The sequence below is a fragment of the Phyllostomus hastatus genome, unplaced genomic scaffold, assembly GCF_019186645.2.
Source record: "Phyllostomus hastatus isolate PE091 unplaced genomic scaffold, TTU_PhHast_1.1 phas_scaffold_345, whole genome shotgun sequence".
Classification (NCBI taxonomy): Eukaryota; Metazoa; Chordata; class Mammalia; order Chiroptera; family Phyllostomidae; genus Phyllostomus; species Phyllostomus hastatus.
Genome location: NW_025334024.1, coordinates 32,008,903 through 32,024,322, shown reverse-complemented (window position 1 = coordinate 32,024,322; position 15,420 = coordinate 32,008,903). Strand labels below are relative to the sequence as shown.

The window sequence follows — 15,420 nt, the reverse complement described above, 5'->3', positions numbered from 1 at the left end:
GGAGCCCCTCTCGGACGGAGCCTGTAACCTGCAGTGCGTAGTAGGTCCTCATCAGGCCAACTGCGGCAGGGGCTACGGGGGACCCTGCTCGGCAGCCCCTCCCCCCTGGGCCTGGTGGGGTCACCTGGAAGCTGGGCAGCCATGGCCCCCCTGGGGTCCAGCCCTCCTGACGTCCTTGCATTCTTGGGAGGCCTTTCGTTCAGCCCAGGAGGGACCCCGAGGAGCAAGCCAAAGGCTGGAAGGGTCCCTGTCTGGGGTGGACCTGGGAGGGGCCGATTCCTACCCCCTGGGCCCTCCGGTGCTGGGTCATCCTCGCTGCAGGGGCGGGAGGGGGCGGGCAGTGACGGCACAAACAGCTGCCAGGAAACGAGGACACTTTATTGCCCCCAAGCCGCAGCTGCAGACCCCGGGACGCGGCGCGGGGGCAGGACACAGAGCAGGGAGGGGGAAGGGGCAATCTGACTGTGGAGGTGGGGGGCGGGCAGGCGGGGGGCCCCGGTTTTCTCGGTGATGGGGCACTCCCTGTTGGCCCCTCCCCATGCAGTCAGATGCTAAGCAGGACCCCTGCTCCTCCCGCCAGCCCCCCACACCTGCAGCTCCTGCTTCTGGGTTTCCCGGGGCCTAGATTGGTTCATCCTCTAGCCTTGGGGGCCCCAAGGATGAGAGGTGGGACTGGGCGGGGGGGCAAGGGTCCCCAGGAAGTTTGGGGGGATTTAAGGGACCACGAGGGTGCTGGAGACCGGAGGCAGCTGGCGGTCGCCCCTCCTCTGTGTGTGCTCAGGGTGTGGGGCCCGGCCTGCTGTCCTGGGTATGGGCCCCGAGGCCCCGAGGTGGCAGCCCCCTGTGGCTGTAATACTCCACCACCTGCCGGGGCACCTCGGCCAGCACGCACTTGGCCAGCGCTGCCGGGGACGCCTGCGGAGCAGGGCAGCCTGCTTACCTGGTGGCCTTGCCCACCTCCAACCCCCACCTGCTCATGCCCCAGCCTCATCTCTGGAGCCTCTCCTGTCACGTGGCATGGAGTCAGCTTGGGGGACCCCAGGCAGCAGCTGACACAGTGAGGGACATCAGAGGGGCACTGTTCTGGGGGGGAGGGTGTGCTCACAGAACCCCACCCCTGGGTCCCAGGGCCCCAGGGCTCCAGCTTGCCAGGCACAGGGGATAGTGTGGCCGAGGCCTGAGGGTGCTGTGTCCTCACAGCTGGGCCCAGCCCCCCACGCCCCAGCGAGGCCACAGGTGTGTCCATGGGACACGGATTTCCTTTGTGTGGTCATGTGACATGTCTTTTGGCACGAAGAGATGGGAAAGCCACGGAGGAAGCCCCCTGGGTCCCCGGGGCGACACCATCCGGTGTGGCTCTGACACTTCTCACAGCAGGAAGGTTCTAGCCGATGGAATGCGGCTCAGGCCTGCTCACGGCAGGGAGGGCAGGGGACGGGTGGCTTGGGCCCTTGTCTCCTGGTGCGCTGCCCAAGGGGGACCTGCCGCAGTCACAGGGACAGGGGCACCTCGGGGCCCGCCCTGCCCCTCTGCCCCCAGCCCTGAGCACTCACGCTCTTGAGCTCCCGGAAAGGCACGAACTGGACGATGTCCCGGAGGGCGGGCTCGCCCCGCGGGGAGCACAGGACGCCGGCGTCCCCGTCCAGGACCTGCATGTCCGTGAAGTCGGCGTTGCCCACGCCCACGATGATGACGGACATGGGCAGGCGGGAGGCGCGCACAATGGCCTCCCGCGTGTCCGCCATGTCGGTCACCACGCCGTCCGTCAGGATCAGCAGGATGAAGTATTGCTGGGGACACGGGGGCACAGTGGTGGCCCCGTGCGGACCCTTCAGGGCAGCTGTGCCCCTGCCCCCACCTCCGACGAGCCCCCAAGTCCACATGCAGCCTGCTCCCCAGAGGCCCCGGGTGGGACCGCCGACGCCCCTCAGCTGGGGTCTCCAGTTCTTCTGGAGTGAGTCTGAGCTGTGCCCGCACCACCTACCTCCCCCTGCACCCTGGGGTGACCCCTGACAGACGGGTCCTGGGTGGAGGGGGCTCCCCACACCCTGAAGACACCCTGAGACCTCAAGGACAGGACCTGGAGTATCTACCGAGGCCTCGCCGGTGCGCTCCTCGGCCTCGGCCACTCGGGCCACCTTGGAGATGACGGGGGCCACGTTGGTGGGGCCGTAGAGCTGGACCCTGGGCAGGCAGCGCTGGTAGGCTTGCACCACGCCCTGGATGCCTGCAGGGGGAGGCAGTGAGCCGGGCCCGCGACAGCTGCTCCCCGGCCCCGGCGCTCCTACCTTCACACCGGTCGTCCTCGGGGTCGAAGTTGATGGCAAAGTCGTGGGACACCTGAGGGACACAAAGGGGGCTGCCAGCCCGCTCGCCTCCCTGGAAGGGAGTCACCAGGACAGACGGCAGACAGACAGACCAGCCTGGGCATCTGTCCAGCCCCCGTCCCGTGGGACCCGAGCCCTGAGCTGCGTTACCGCCATCTCCCCGCCCTCCGCCGGGGTTTTCTGCCTAAGCCAGCGGGACTGTTATCTGTGACTGGGGTTCCAGACCACCGTCCCCTTCTCCTTGTCTCCAGAGGCCAAAGGTCGGTCCCTCCGGTAGGGAGGCCAGGCTCCCTGCGTGCGTCCGCCCCACGGCAGCAGTTCCCGGGAGAGGCAGGGGTCACGGGCGGGGCGCAAAGGAAGACACGCCCCCAGGCTGTCCTACCTCGAACTTGGGAGGGATCCGGGCTCCGAAGCCCAAAGCTGAGAACCTCTTGTCACTGGAAGAGAGGCGGTCCTGTCACACAGGGTCCCCGATTCCCGTGAGGGTGGCTTGGGCGGCGCTCACAGAGCTCTGTGCCACGGGGGAGCCGGGCTCAGAGAGGTGAGGAGCCTGGTGCAGGCGGGGGGGACAGAGCCACCCACGTGGAGGCCACATCTCCTGCCTCCACTCCAGGCCTGGGCACCTGCTGGGGGGCAGCCTGACCCCCGCAAAGGTCGGCTTCCTGCCCACGGGACCCCAGTGGCCCACACACCACCCACATGCCCCACCCCCAAGCAGGCTTGCTGTCCATGCCTCAGTTCGCTGCTCTGTAAAGTGGGACGCAGGCCCCCTGGGGTGTGAAGGGTGAGCAGTGCCCTGAGCGGAGGGCCAGGCCCCCGTGGACACACCCTCCGACCCCACTCCCGCCGGGGAGCGGCACCGGCCCGCGGGGTCAGCCATGCCGGGCTGCCTGGCCTGCGGCGCAGAGCCGGCCCACGGGGGAGAGGCGGCGGGGGCGCACCTGTCGTAGTCCTGGCAGACCTCGCCCACGGCCAGCAGGGCCTGCAGGTACTCGTTGGGCTGGAAGGGGTGGATGTAGTGCAGGGAGCAGCTGTTCCGCGGGTCGCCGTTGGAGGCCGTGAAGTCGATGGCCACCTGCGGAGGCCCCGCGGTGATGCCCGAGCCCCTCTCCCGCCTGGCCTGGGGGCTCCTGCGCCCCCACTTGACGGGTGAGGGAAACAGTCCCCTCAGCGAGGGGGCCCGTCCGAGTGGTTCCCAGGGTCTGTGAGGAGCACTCCCTGAGGGGACTCCCGCACCCACAGCCGCTCGCTGAGCGCCTGGGCCCCTGCCGTCCCTGCCACCCTCCCTGAGGGGCCAGCCCTGCACCCACTGGGACACACCCCTCAGGTGCGTCTGGGTCGTTCGGTGACGCCGCAGGAATGGGGCGTGGGCAGAAGGACCCCTGGCTGTCTGTCCAGCTGCACCAGGGCCACCCGCCAGGGCTGCCCCTCGTGTGGCCCCCGGGAGTCCATGCTCCCTATGTCTCTCCCCATCACTGTGTTTTTGTGGAGGGTCAGTCCTGGCTGCGCCCCTCCTGAGGGTGCCCGGCTCCCCTGCACGGAACAGGACCCAGGAAAAGGCACAGGAAGAACATGGGGGGGGCCCTCCAGGCCCTGCAGAAGGGTGCCACTGTCCCCACGTCCGTTTGCACCTCCGTCCTGGGTGCCAAACCAATGCAGAGCCACGGCCAGGGTGGGGAGGGGGTGCTGACCTGGTCGGCGGACCCGCGGACTCACCGTGAAGTGGATCTGGCAGCCGCCCATGACGTAGTCCAGGAAAGAGTAGACCCTGGAGGACTGCCGGGCCGTGGGGTCAGCAGGGCCCGCCCGGGACTCTGCGCCCCACCCCGGGGGGCTGGGGCAGGGGTGCGCAGAGGCCAGCAGGCCCCCGGCTGCCGGAGTGTCTTTCTGTTTCCCCCTCCCCTCAGCCCCACCCACCAACTCCCCCGAATCCTGGGGACCGCCAGGCATCAGGGACAAGGTCCCCAAGAGTTCCTCTGACACTGGGGGGCCTTGGGGGTGGGGTCACCTTTGGCTGTGGGGGGTGGGGCAGGCCTGCGGGCAGAGCCAGCGCGTACCTTCAGCTCTGCCAGGATGACCACCCCGGAGTTCTTGTAATGCCGCTTCCTCTGCTTGTACTTGGCGTTCACGCATTCCCACTGGGCCTGGGGGGCAGGGACGGGCAGAGCCCCACGCGGAGTGCCAGCACCAGCACCCCCACCCCCGGGGGCCCCAGAGGCCTGAGAGGCAGCCCACACCAGGTCTTCTGCCCCCAGTGGCTGCTGCCCCCGGTGGCGCCCCGGAAGCTGGGTCAGGGCCCCCGAGTCCAGAGTCCCAGGGACCAGGAGGGGCCAGCTCACCTGGCCCCCCCTGAAGGCTGCCTGCATCTCCGCGAAGGTGGTGGTGAACTCCCCGATGAAGTCGTGCTTTCCTCGGGCGTCGTGGTCCCAGACCAGGCCCTGCGGAGCCGGCCTGCTCAGCCCCCGGCCCCCAGGAGTCCCCCCGCCCGGGGTCCCCGCCCCCACCTGCTGGCTGGCTGGGTCCCCACCTTCAGAGGCCGTGTCTCGTCGCCGCCGCACAGGGAGTTCAGCGACACCTTGAAGGGCTCCCACTCAGGGCTCAGGTTGTCCCTCACCACCTGTGGGCGGGCGGGCGGGCGGGCGGCGGCTCAGGCCCAGAGAGGAGTGGGTTTCCAGGGGGAAGCCCCTCTTCCCTAACTGGGCTCCTTGCTAAGAGCTGACGCTGACTTATCTAAACGGGACGCGCTCCCGGACCGCGGTCTGCAAGCCCCGCACCTGCAGGTGTGGACTGCGGGACCCGCGCTGAATCCTCACGGCGCCATCGCTCCCCACCCGCCCGGGCTCACAGGTGGGGGTGAGTGTGCAGGCGACACCCAACAGGGCGGGGGCGCGGGGGAGCGACGGGCGGGCCGGGCAGCGGCGCTCACCTCCGTCCTGTGCACCAGCTGCCGGCTCTGGTCCTCGTCCACCCGGTACAGCTCCAGGAAGGGGTCCGACTTGCTGAAGACGTCCTGCAGGGGGCAGCAGAGGGTGCGGCCCTGCTCTGCCGTCCCCGCCGACCCCTCACCCCCGTGGCCTCCGCTGGCTCGGCAGTCCGGTGAGTCCGCAGCCCCTCCCGAGGGCCGCCCGCTGTGACTCGGGGCCCCACTGCCGCCTGCTGCCCCTCCGCCCTTCCCCTGCCCCACACCCGGCGGGCGCGGCGGGGCTCACAGCGGCGACTCGGCCCCCGTGCGGCCCGTCAGGACAGTGCTCCCTGACCCAGAGCCCTGAAGCGGGGGTCAGGCTGGGCCGAGGCTTCCCTTTCCCTCTGCCGGCCCTGCCTGGTCAGGGGGGCCCCCCACACTCACCTTGTCGTCCAGCTCCTGGGCCCGGAAGGAGAGCTCGACGAACCCGCTGTTGGTGCAGATGTCCTCGGCCGCCACCTGGGCAGGGCAGAGCCACGGGTCCCGCTGGGCAGACGGAGCTCCCCCACCCGCCCACACCCAGTGGCAGCCCCACGGCGGCTGGAGGGGAGGCGTCTGAACCCCACCCTCCCACCCCGGGGCCTCCCTAGTGGGCAGTGCGGACGGGGCCCTTGGGGCCGCAGCGAGGACGGGGCGCAGGTCTGAGGGGGGCTCACTGTGATGGTGGACTTGCCGGCGTTCCTGCCGGACCGCAGCAACAGCGCCAGGGTCACCTTCTTCTGGGCCACGATCTGGAGGTCAGGAAGGTCCCGGCAGGGTCAGCTCCTGCCCCCCGGGGACCCTGGCTCCCCCAGACCTGCCACGGGGGCCCTGTGCCCTCGGGGCCTGGCGGTCACCAGCCCACGGCCCTCCCCGGGGACACTCGGCCAAAGGTCGTCCTTCTTGCTTGGCCTGACACTGTCACTGCGCCACCACGTGGGCCCCCGTCGTCCTTGTGTCAGAGGAGGAAACTGAGGCTCAGAGAGGAGGTCTGAGAGAGACCGCCCAGGGCCACATGAGGGTGAGCACCGGGCCTGTGTCAGGCACCCGCAGACCAGGCCTCACGGGTGGCCCCTGGCTGGTGGCGGGGGTGCAGGGGCAGGAGCCGGATGGTGGGGGGGGACGCAGCCCAGCTCTCCCCCTCCTGCCCCGGGCTCTCGTCCCTGCACCCGGCCACCTCCCTATCAGGCTCCGGGCCCTGAATGGGGCCGGAGAGCCGACGCAGGGACGCCGTCTGCAGCTGGTGCACCTGCTTCCCGGAGGGGGTGCCCGGGCGGCTGGGGTCCTCCTCTGACACAGGACGAGCCCTCCCCCTGCCGTGGCTGCTGGAGGACCCCGACTTCCTCTCAGGGGGGCTCAGGGTGCCCACACACAGCTATCACCACGGTGACGGCGACGGCGCACCGACAGGCGTCAGCACTTACCTGGCCCGCCCCGCGTGGGCTCCTGTCTGCTGGGGGGGGCTGGGGTGACCCCGGTGTAGGGGCTGTGTGCAGACGGGGGACAGGATGCACCCCACCCCCCGTCGGGGGCTGCCTGGCGAGCAGCTCCCGAGCGCTCGGGAACGCTCTGTGCAGGAGAGGAAACAGGCCCAGGGCGGGGTGCTCTCAGCAAGGCGTGGGGGCCGCATGCGCCCCCCCCCTCATTCTCCCATCTGTGGGCTTCCCATCTGGGCTCTCGTCAGGAAGCAGGGACAGCCGGCCTGGTACCAGGGAGTGGCCAACGGCGCTTCCCGCCCGAGGTTCTGGGGTGGGCGCGAGGTTCAGCCACACCTAGCGCGTCCGCAGCCCAGGTGGCCCTGCTCCTGGCGCCCCCGTTTCCCAGGTGGAGAGGCGCAGGCAGAGGTCAGGGACTCGCTCAAGGTCACGGCCCTGGGGTTTGAGACCGGTGCCTCCTCCCACCCCACCCCCACCGCCAGTCGGGGCTGCGGGGCCCTGGGCGGCTGCGGAGCACGAGGCTCTGGCCTGTTGCCTAAAGGCTGCCTGGACGTCCACACGCTCGTGTCCCCGGGGCTGCCCCCCACCTGCGTGCGTGTCCGCGTGTGCACGGCATGTGCGTGGGCTTGTGCGCACACGTGTGTCCGAGTGTGCCCGCGTGTGAGCCGTGTGTGAGCCGTCCTCTTCCATGCTCATGGCAGGTGGCAGGCTAGCACCCGGGGGCACCCTGCCCTCTGCCCTTTCTCGGGACTGAGTCCTTCCTGACTCTCCGTCCATCCTCTCGTCCGAGACGCGGGCGACCGGAGGGGGCGCCCTCGCATTGTGCAAAACACGCCGGACACAGACGCGACCGTCCCGTGTGATCCAGGGACATGAGGTTCTAGAACAGGCTGTAGAGAGTGGGCTGGGGCCCTCCTCTGGTGAACGGCAACCCCTCCCCCACCACAGCTGCTGGAGGACCAGTGACTTCCTCCTGGGGGGGACTCAGAGTGTCCTCCGCTATCTCCACGGTGACGGTGGTGGTGACGGTGGCGGTGACGGTGGCGGTGACAGGCGTCAGCACTTAGCTGGCCCACCCCACCCCCAGGGGCCCGCCGGCGAGGGAGGCGTCCAGGCTGCTCTGGGTGCATCATCGATCTCCGCCTGCACGGTCTGCGTGTCCAGCTGCACGCACAGCAGACCGCAGCCCAGAACGGTGCCCCCCGGCTCGCGTGAGCCTCAGATGTGGGGCGTGCTGGGCGCAGCCGGCACCGTGCTGTGGTCACACCGGTGGTGCAGAGGGCGGGACAGGGCGCCCCCCACCCCCACCCCCAGCCCCGCCCCGGGGAGCTGGAGTGGGAGGAGCAGGTGCGTGTGGTTCCTGCGTTAAAACCGAGCAGAGAGGAAAGTGCACACCCCTTCCTCCTGCGCGTTCGGGTCTCCGCCGGAGCTCAGAGACCGGGCACAGGGCGGAGGGCGCGGACCGACAGGCCGTGCCCACTCTCTGAATGGGGAACCACGTGAGCGCATTGCCCAGCTCAAAATGACGTGTTGTCAAAAGTGACTAATAAGGGGCCGTGACAGAGAAGGAGCTGTGGAGACGGCAGAGCCAGGATGCTCCCCGGCCACACGGCGCCAGCCCTCGGGGTCAGCCGGGGCGCCCCCCTGCCCTGCTGGGCCTCCCCGCCCTCCTCCTGAGGGGACAGGGCACCCACCTGCCCCAGGGTGCACTCCACGCCCCCCAGGAAGTCGTCGTCCTGGCAGCCGAGGCCGCCGGGACCGTGGCTGTCGTAGACCTCGAAGCGCAGCCTCTGCGCCTCCGCGAAACAGTACTCGAGCGTGAAGACCTTGGAGAACGCGGGGTGCAGGCAGCTCCCCACCACCTCCGTCCGGTCCACCTGCAGCACGGAGAGCGGACCCGTGGGGGGGGCTTCCCCGGCACCACCCAGGGCCGGCCCAGCCTCGGCTCCCTTCTCCTGGGGAAGACCCCCGTCTGACCTGCGCTCCCCCCCACGGGACTCTCTCCAGGACCCTGCGCCTCCGTCCCTGGCGTGGAGGTGACCCCTGCTGGACACAGGGCGAGCTTCTCTGCGCCTCCTCATCTCATGCCCACCTTGGCTGCTCTGCCTCCGCCTCACAGTGGGGGGCTGAGGCTCCACTCTCCGAGTGAGGTGTGAGTCAGGGACAGACCCTGGGGCCGGGGCTGGGCACGCCCAGAGCAGAGACTTCTCCCCAGCACCCTGCGGGGCGGTGGCGGGATGCGGGGGCACAGATTCCCGCTGGGTCCTGCTCTCTCCACCATCCACCTTGGGCTCTGACACCCAGGGCACAACCCCAGTTGGGCAGACAGGTGTCAGGGCCACCCCGGGGTCCCACACACTCTGGCACCCCAGACGAGGCGTCTGCACGAGCAGTGCTCGCGTCAGGCAACAGGGGCACGCCTGAGGGTGGGACCCATCTGGTCTCCGAGCCCCAGGGTGCTGGTGGCCCCGAGATGACCGGAGCCTGTGCAAGGTCAGAGCTCACGCTCCTCGGCAGCAGAGCGCCTGACGTGTCCCCTCCTGGGCCCCCACCTAGACTCCTGGTGGCCAACCCCAGGGTCCCCATCCCCCCACTGAAGGCACCGCAGCCTCAACGGCGGACCTCCTCTGCTCTCGCCCTTCCTACCTGAGGTGGAAACCGAGAAAGCACTTTGCACAGCCCAGACTCCCGACTGCCCAAATGGAAGGGAGGGCTGGGGGCCACGGGGAAGCCACCCTCAGGACCAGAGTGTGTCAGGGGGAGGCCCCCGCACCCCAGACACTAAAACGCCCACCCAGAGCCAGGTCCGTGGGGTGCCCCAACCCTGGCCTCAGGCGCGTGAGGGGTGGGTCACCGCAGTGTCACTCCAGGGGCCAGGCCACAGGCTGGGGAGCCCTCTCAGTGGGGGTCTCGGGATCAAGTCCCGACTCTGGAGCCACCGCTCCCCTGCCTGCTCAGGGCTCCGCGACCGGTCCCTCTGCCTGGAACGTGGGGACCTGGCACCCCAGGCGAAGACCCTGCTTGCCCGGGGCACAGAGGGGGACCGGCCACCTCAGTCCAGCCCTGCGCCCCCACCCAAGCTGCACCGCTCACTCCTGGGCGCCCCGCACTTCTGTGCCCCTTAACCAGACCCCCTGCCTGCACCCTCCGGATCCCACAGAACCCTGGGGGCACCCCAGCTCCAGCGCCCCTCTCTCAACACGGAGCCCTGTCCGCTGCTGCGGAGCAAGTCCAGCCCCCGCCCGGCTCCCTCAGCTCCTGGCGCCCCCCTCCCCCGACCTGGTAACCCCACCCCACGCCATGTGCCCCAGCTCCTGGGCGCCGTGCGCTGCGCCCCGCCAGCCTGGCGAGCCCACCGCGGTCCCGGCTTGCCCAGCCCCCGCCCCCGCCCGGCCGTACCTGCACCCACCGGCCCTGCGAATGTAGCAGCAGCACCACGCTGGGGTCGGACTTGGTGAGTGGGTCGCGGTCCAGCAGGTGCCGGCAGCTCACCCGCAGCTCCACCTTCGAGGCGCAGGGCGCGGGCACCACTCTGGGGGCCGCCGCCGCCGCCCCGCGCTCCCAGCCCGCGCTCATGCTCCCGGCGCTGGCGCTGGGACCCGGCTGGGCGCACGGAGGGGCCGCGCGCGCGGGCTAAAGATGGCCTGGCCAGGCGTGGCCGTGCGTCCTTGCACGGGCGCGGGCACACGTGCTTCCCTCCACCGCCACCGCCGAGGACAGAGGTGGGGGCGGGTGGGACAGGGGAGGGGTCAGGGGAGGGGGCGGGGCCTGGGAGTTGTGGGTGGTGATGGGGGCGACATGGGATAGGGCAGTGGTGGGGGGCCTGGGCGGGAAGAAGCTGGGAAAAGGGTAGCCGTGGGAGGGGGCGTGGGGGTGGGCTGAGCTGGGGCCCACCCAGGTCCCCCCTCCATCAGGCACTCCCTCTGGGGTCTCCGGGGTAAGCAGGCCTGGGCTGAGTCCGGGTTGGGGCCAGGGTGCGCCCTCCCGGACGGTGCTAGCCCGCTGGAGCCCTGAGGTGGGGGTGTCCTGGGAGGGCGTGCAGAGCAGGCCAGTGTCCCGGGCCGGGCTGAGTGAGCTGGACCCTGTCGCCCAGCTCATGAGGCGAGGGGCAGGTCACACACAGAGGGGTGTGGGACACTCGGTGCCCCTTCTTCCACCCCCGACCTCTGTGTCTGCCCCTCTGGGGAGCTGGCTCTGGTTCAGCTTTGGAAACCCGCCTGGGGCTGCTCTGGGTCTTCCGCCCCCGCGTCTTTCCCAGTCCGGCTTTCCGGGGATGTGCGGGGGCGGGGAGGGCTCTGAGTCCTTAGCCCACCGGGGGCGCACATGGTCTGCGGGGCGCCTCTCCCCAGGACGCCCGCCCCGCCGGCACACTGGACAGGACCCTTCGCCGGTTCTGAGCCCCGGAGGGAACGGGGGTGGACGCCTGGGTGAGCAGCTGGCTCGGGGGGCGGGGCGGGGCGGGGCGGGCGCGGCAGCCCCTGACAAGGCTCAGGGTCTCCCGGCCTGGCTCCTCCCGCCAGACCCTGGGGAACCGACGGACTCCCTAGCGCGACTTCAGCACCAAGGACAGCGCCGGCGCCTGCCGCCCCTGGGGCCCCGCCGCGCAGTTGGCGGAGAGGGAAAGGGGGCGTCAGTGGTTGACTCGCCCGCCCTCGGCTGCCCAGATCGCCAGCAGGGCTCCCGGCCAGCTGCTCGGCGTCACGTGTCAAACATGCGATGGTAAGGGACGGTGAGGAACAGGTGACGTTCGCACCGGAGGCAAATTCAGAGGTGGGGAGTTCAAGTCTCCGAGGCCCAGAGAGTCTGAAGGACCCACTGGGGTCTCCAACCACAGGCTCACAGTGACAGGTCCCAGGGGGGACCCTGGGCCTCGGCCTCGGGACCCGGCGACACTGCAGAGAGGAGCCACCAAGGGCAACACGGCGTCCGTGCGGCCCTGGTCTTCGTGGCGCGGGCAGGCCGCCGTGGGGCTGCTGTCCCCGCCGGGCCGGGCCGGGGCGGAGGGCAGGGTGAGGCCGCAGGAGGTGAGATCCCCTCACCTCATGGATTCTGTGGCCGTTTTACAGGGAACGGTGCCAAGTCCCCTGTTGAAAAACTAGGAAATAAAGACGAGCAAACTGTTCACATTGGATGGTCACCCCCCCCACCCCTTTCCCACATGTTCTGAGTTTTTACAAGCTGTCCCGCCCCTGACCCCTCCCCACACGGGTGTGCCGGACAGCCAGCCGCGGGGACCACCCCGTCCTGTCACATCTCAGAGCCAAGTCCCCAGGCCTCGGGCCTGTCCCAGCCCGTCGTTGGTGCCCAGTGGGGGCATGTCCAACCCAGTCACATGGCTTCTCTTTGGTCACCCATTTCCCCCTTTTTAGTAACAACATTAGCTGGCCTTCCTCTGTGCCGTCGACGAACACTGTTGCCCCAAAGCTCGTACGTTGAATATGTCGAAACCCTGCCCCCCATGAGATGGTGTCAGGAGGGGGGAGCCCCCAGGAAGGAGACGCTTGTACCACCGGCCAGCACGAGGCTCTCCCCAGATGCCTGACCTGCCGGCACCTTTGTCTTGGACTTCCGGCCGCCAGATCTGAGGGCTGAGTGTGGGGTCTGCCACTGCAGCTGGACAGACTGATTGTTCACACCCACGGCAGGAGCCGGGGGGCTGCAGCCCCTGGGGCCAAACCTGACAGCTGCCTGTTTTGTAATTAAAGTTTTATTGGAACATAGCCACACCTGCCCATTCAAAGAGTGTCTGTGTCTGATTTTGTTCTACAGGAGCAGAGCTGAGCTGCTGTCACCGAAAGCCAGAAATGCTTACTGCCTCACTCTCTGGTCCTAGAAGAAGAGTTTTGCCAGGCCCTGGTGAGGGCAGGGGCCCAGGAGTGGAGAGGACACTGTCCCAGACCGGCTCTTGTCCTCTGGTGATGCTGCCCCTGTCCCCGCTGTGCCTGGGGGCCTGCCCTGGGGACCTCTGTGTACAGCCGCTCCGAGATGGCAGCCTGCTTGCCCAGGGCAGGGGACGAGTGGCCCCTGGGCAAAGCACCCCAGGGACTAAGGGAACTCTGCACAGAATCCCACCACCACCTGGGTGGCAAGGCTGCAACTGTCCGAGCTTGTCTTCTGAAGCACCTGGCCGCTCAGACCCAGCCCAGCTGAGCTGAGAGGTAAGCAGGACCCGTGTCAGGCAGAGCCCGCCCCGGTCCTCAGAGGGCCGCCCGGTCCTCAGAGGGGCACCCCGCTCTCCTCCTGCCCTTCCTGTCATCACCAGCGGCGGGGTGTCCCCCTGGGATGCTCAGGTCCGCAGTAAAAAGCGAATTAACATGTGAGCCTTGTAGCACGTGACAGCTTAGATGTCACTGTGCCGCTGAAATGAGGCCGGTCCGTGGCTTTTAGCAGAGAATGAATGGCAGGTGGGTAATTTATGATGATTCTTGAGACCTGAACTGTAATTATGAAGCATTTCGAGGTGTATATTCACGATGCAAAGTGTAAAGAACCCACAGCGGATGTTAATTTATCACTGACAGCTGTATATATAATCACGCGTCACGTCACGTAATCTTACATCCCTTCTGACTTACAGCAAGCAGTCTTCTCACTCATTAATAAAATCAAGCCTTGTCATTACTCTTAATGATGCAGCCCCATTTCCACCCCGGAGGACTCCTGTCATTAAACTCCTGACTTCCCACCAGCAGGCCCCTGAGGCTGGAAACGAGGACAGACTGAGCTCTCGTTCGAGGGCCGGGAGAACCCATCCGGGACCCGGCGCCCTGCAGCCCTGTGGGAGCGGAACCCAGAGCTGGGGAAAGTGTCTGTCTGTCTTCTCAGCCACGACCCCACGTCCTCTTTTCCCCTTTAGGCTTCCCGCCTCCTCTCCCTCTTCCACAGTCTCTCCTTTGGGAGGCAGCATAGTCAAAGTACACTTGTTAAAGATCAAGATAACAATTACAATGAAAAGAACTCCAGGCTAACTTGTCTTCTCCAATTTTTTGTGCTGTGCCTAAGGCATATAAGATTAATCTCCCCCCAAACCTAATCTAAAGTTATCACACCAAAGACGGGGTGTCCTTCATAAGTATCATGCCTGCGAACAAGTCAGTCTTCTCAAGTTCCACGTGGTTCAACACCTCATCCGCCTTAGAACCTGTCGTCGCCATGGCAACTCACCCCTTGCACTGCGCTTGAGTGCTCCCAGAGGTTACACAGTGCTCCAGTTTGGGCTGTCTGATAATACTGTGTATTACCAGACTCCCACTTTAGAAGAAGCAGACCCATGATGCTTGTAGAAGAAGCAAAACCTTTCACCTCATCAACTAATTACTGGTCCCAAAGCGGAGTCATGAGACGTGTGAGGATAGGGATTTGGTTGTCGGGGCATCGCTCCTGCAGAGACAGAAGCAGATTCCCCTGGGGAGGTGCTAGATAACCGGGTGAGCGAGTTTCCTGTCTATGGCACCAAATCGTACTGTGATTGGTTCATTAAACCAGGATGAATGCTGTTCTGGGAGATGAAAGTCCAATGAAACTATGTCTGAATGTCTCTGTGTTTCTCCGACTTGCAGATGTGTCACTTAGCTGTGCACAGGAAGAGGAACGCTGAGGTTTCGCTGCCCTGGCTTTTGTAAGTCACGCAGGTCTCCCTGCGGGACTCAGAATCCCGTCCCGTGTCTGTCTTCGGGGATGAAGGTGCCTGTTCTCTCATTAGCGTCCCTGTCTGCCCAGAATGGTTTCTTCCCATTGGCTATGCCTCTTCCAGTGACTCAGGGAACAGAGGAGGCGTGTCAGTCAGCGGTGGCTGTCGTGCTGCAGTAACGAACAGCTCCAAAACCTCAGGGACTTCTTCACCCTATAGACCCACCATCCGGCGACTCTAAAATGTAGGCTGAACCACCACTGGTTCTCCAGCCACCAGGAACAGTAACTTCGGGCAGAGCTGCACTGGCCACTAGATGCTCCAGGAATGACGTGGCACTCCTGGCTTCTGGCCACAATACACAGCATCTCCCCCTTCACAGGCCACGCCTCTGTGCCAGGAGTTCAGTTGAACCTGGTGCTGGCCAGGACGTTGCAAAGAGCTGGAGAACACCGGAGGGGATCATCGCACAAGGATCAAACTTTCACTCACCTCCCTCCCCTTGGTTTAGCATTCCCTCATTTCCCCCAGATTATGGCTTCTGCACTAAGTCTCTGCACTCTCCCATGATCGAATGATTCTCAGTTTCGGTTCTGCCCACTTTCCGACTCGAGGACCTTACTGCAGAAAAGCCTCTCTGTGGGGTGTTATGAACGAGGAGTGTTTGTGTTGGCAGCTAAAGGGAAGGGGAGGAACTTGCGTGTGGATTGTTTGAGCTCACATTCTCCGTTTTAGGTGTTTCTGGGTTTCTTTGTCCCCCCCCCCACCCTTCCATGCTAATCTCCCGCTCAGTCTCTTTCATTGAAAAAAAAAATTGCTCAGTCCTTTATTTCTCTTTCTTAAGCATTGGATCCAATTGGCAAATATTCTGTAAAAAAAAAAAAGAGGCAGAATTCTAACTGCTGGTTTCTCAACCCCCAAATATTCAGGTGAGTGGGGACAGAGATGCTATCTCGGGCACTGCGAACCTGTCTGAACGGTGACTCTGAGTCACGTGGGCCCTCCCTCCGGCCTGACTAGCCGGGCCTGCTGCAGAGACTCCGGCGCACCTGTCAGCGCCCAGAGGCCTCTCAGTCCAGCACTGTG

At 66.5% G+C, this 15,420-nt stretch overlaps 1 protein-coding gene across 1 annotated transcript; it reads right to left on the bottom strand.

Moving 5' to 3' along the window:
• Positions 1 to 626: 626 nt before the first annotated feature.
• Positions 627 to 10,280, bottom strand: CPNE7 (copine 7). The gene is made up of 15 exons (XM_045818871.1): positions 10,104 to 10,280; positions 8,399 to 8,581; positions 5,946 to 6,020; positions 5,674 to 5,748; positions 5,254 to 5,337; positions 4,855 to 4,944; positions 4,667 to 4,765; positions 4,385 to 4,471; positions 4,044 to 4,103; positions 3,269 to 3,402; positions 2,710 to 2,764; positions 2,289 to 2,340; positions 2,094 to 2,227; positions 1,554 to 1,790; positions 627 to 915 (listed from the first exon to the last, which is right to left on the bottom strand). The coding sequence occupies exons 1-15, from the start codon at positions 10,278 to 10,280 to the stop codon at positions 778 to 780; spliced, it is 1,680 nt and encodes a 559-aa protein (XP_045674827.1). The 3' UTR covers positions 627 to 777.
• Between the last annotated feature and the right edge of the window lie 5,140 nt (positions 10,281 to 15,420).